The sequence below is a fragment of the Phaethon lepturus genome, unplaced genomic scaffold (genome assembly GCF_000687285.1).
Source record: "Phaethon lepturus isolate BGI_N335 unplaced genomic scaffold, ASM68728v1 scaffold43048, whole genome shotgun sequence".
In the NCBI taxonomy this organism is placed as follows: domain Eukaryota; kingdom Metazoa; phylum Chordata; class Aves; order Phaethontiformes; family Phaethontidae; genus Phaethon; species Phaethon lepturus.
In genome coordinates this window covers 3387-5506 of record NW_010557662.1, presented here as the reverse complement: position 1 = coordinate 5506, position 2120 = coordinate 3387, and the positions used below count along the sequence as shown (strand labels likewise).

Genomic DNA, 2120 nt, shown 5'->3' with positions numbered 1-2120 from the left:
CGCCCAGCCCCGACACAGCCCAGCGGGTGCCGGCAGTGACAGCCTTGTGCCCTCTCATGGGCAGAGCCCATATTACAGCAGAGCCCGGGCACAGAGGACAGGATTGCCCACACCCCCACAGCGGAGCCCCCTCTCCAGGGGTCTCTGTCTCCCCCCCGCAGTGAGCCCCCAGCCACAGGCTCCGAGCCCCTCTGTGACACCCTGGTCCATCCCGGCCGGGAGGAGCAGACGTACCGTGTTGGTGCCGATGAGGTCTGCTGTCATGGAGAGGGACGTGACCAGGATAGTGGCAGAGCCAGCCCCAAGCAGCACGGCCGCCCCGTAGATCTCTGCTCCCATCTGCCTGGCCAGGGCCACCCAGGAGGCAAAGGCCAGGATCACCAGGATGCCCACAAAGTAGGTCAGCTGCTCCGGGCCAGCGTGGGGACAGGCAGAGGGAGAAGGAAGAGCTCAGACCCCGGCTCGGCTGGCGCCCAGCAAGCCAGGGGTCAGTGGGGAGGGTACGGGGGCCAGCTGCTGCCCAGGACCCACAGGGGACAGCCCTGGCTCTCTCCCAGCTGGTTTTAAACAAGGAGCCCGCAGGCAGCAGGGCCCTTGCAGGGGACCAGGCGGTCTCACAGCACTGGCTGCAGCCCAAGAGCCGAGCCCCGAGCAGAGCTGTAGGCAGGGTGCCCTAGGCAGGCAGGAGGGGTAGGGGCTTTCTGGGGAACGGTGCAGCAGCCCCCTCCCACTGGCACTGCAGACCCCCATGCCTGCCCACCAAACCCTCCTTCTGCTCCTCATGGGCACCATGGGGCTCTCCCAGCCCGGTCAGGGCTGCACAGGACAGGCTGTCTCTGGATCAGCATCGCTTTCCCCAACCTCAGAGATGTGCAGGGTAGGCCCATGCCCCCTCACCCTGCCCACCTCCCCCACTGTCCCAGCGGGACCCATGCTGCAGCAGTGGGTCATCTACAGAGGGTGCACAAGGGGTCCCAGCTCTCCAGCCAGGCTTAGGTGTGCTGAGTGCTCTGCTCGCTTGTGCAGTCAGGATCTGGCCCCTGGGCCTCTCCTTGAGTCTAACTCAAACCTCACCAGGCCCCAGGACTCACATTTCGGCCTATCCACTTATTCACAGGCTTCATGAGGAAGGAGGAGAGGAAGCCACTGACGTACATCACCAGGGGGATGGTGGCGATGTATTTCTGCAAAGGACAAGGACGGGGAGAAGATGAGCTCTGGACCATCGGCACAGGAGCCCTGCCCAAGCAACCTCGACACGTGGGCAGAGACCTGCCCTGCGCCCACCTTGGGCAGCAGCAGCGAGTTGGTCAGGTACATGGCGATGTAGGTCTGGGACAGGTTGACAATGAGCCGGGTGGACATGTAGAGCACCGCGACCTGTGAGGGGACAGAGACGGGCAGCGCTGCTCGGCCCGTGCAAACGGGAGGTCGGGAAGGCTGGCACCTTCCGTACCCAACCCTGTCACGGCACAGAAGCCCACTGAGAAGCGGACAGCCCATGACGTGGTAGGTGGGTGCCCAGTACAGCCCATCTCTCCATCCTCACCCGCACCAGGGGCACATCCCACTGCCAGAGGATGCCCAGAGCACCCAGGCAGGGCAGCAGCCCAGGACAGGCACCACAAGCCCTGCCTGCAGCCGTACCTGGTAGAAGGCGGGCTCCAGCAGCCAGTCTTTCCAGATCAGCAGTGGGCGCGGGGGGCTCGTAGGCTCCTTCTGCAGCAGGGGCGTGCTCTCCTCCAGCTGGGGCAGCGAGGCCGGCGGGTACGGCTTCTCTTTGGTGCCCACGTGGAAGATGAGGGAGAACACAGCCCCCAGCCCCACCACAATGAGGGACAGGTTCTGGGTGAGGCAGAGGGGATGAGCATAGCAAGGGGTGCCCTTTGCCTGCCCATCGTCCACCCCCAGCAGTCTGGTGGATAAAGAGAGGTTCCCAAAAACCGAGGGAGAGCTCGGTGCAGCCCCTGCCCAGTGCAGTAGGTGAGATTTCAGGGCACTGCTATTTCACTCCCTCCAGTACCTCCCCAGTTGAGCCATGTCCCTCCCACCCAGGGAAGAGAGGACCCCAGGGATTGAGCCCTGCCACTCACCCGAAATATAGGGACATCCTGGATGCC

At 64.3% G+C, this 2120-nt stretch overlaps 1 protein-coding gene across 1 annotated transcript in view; it reads right to left on the bottom strand.

Moving 5' to 3' along the window:
* Positions 1-2120, bottom strand: part of MFSD12 (major facilitator superfamily domain containing 12) — a gene marked incomplete at its 5' end in the record, with an annotated part of 4125 nt that overhangs the window by 698 nt on the left and 1307 nt on the right. Inside the window, 5 exons of the mRNA XM_010292817.1 lie at positions 235-405; positions 1092-1184; positions 1288-1380; positions 1648-1845; positions 2094-2120. The exon at positions 2094-2120 is cut by the window's right edge and continues 115 nt beyond it. Of these exons, the coding sequence (XP_010291119.1) occupies positions 235-405; positions 1092-1184; positions 1288-1380; positions 1648-1845; positions 2094-2120 (582 nt within the window). The remainder of the gene's footprint in view (positions 1-234; positions 406-1091; positions 1185-1287; positions 1381-1647; positions 1846-2093) is intronic.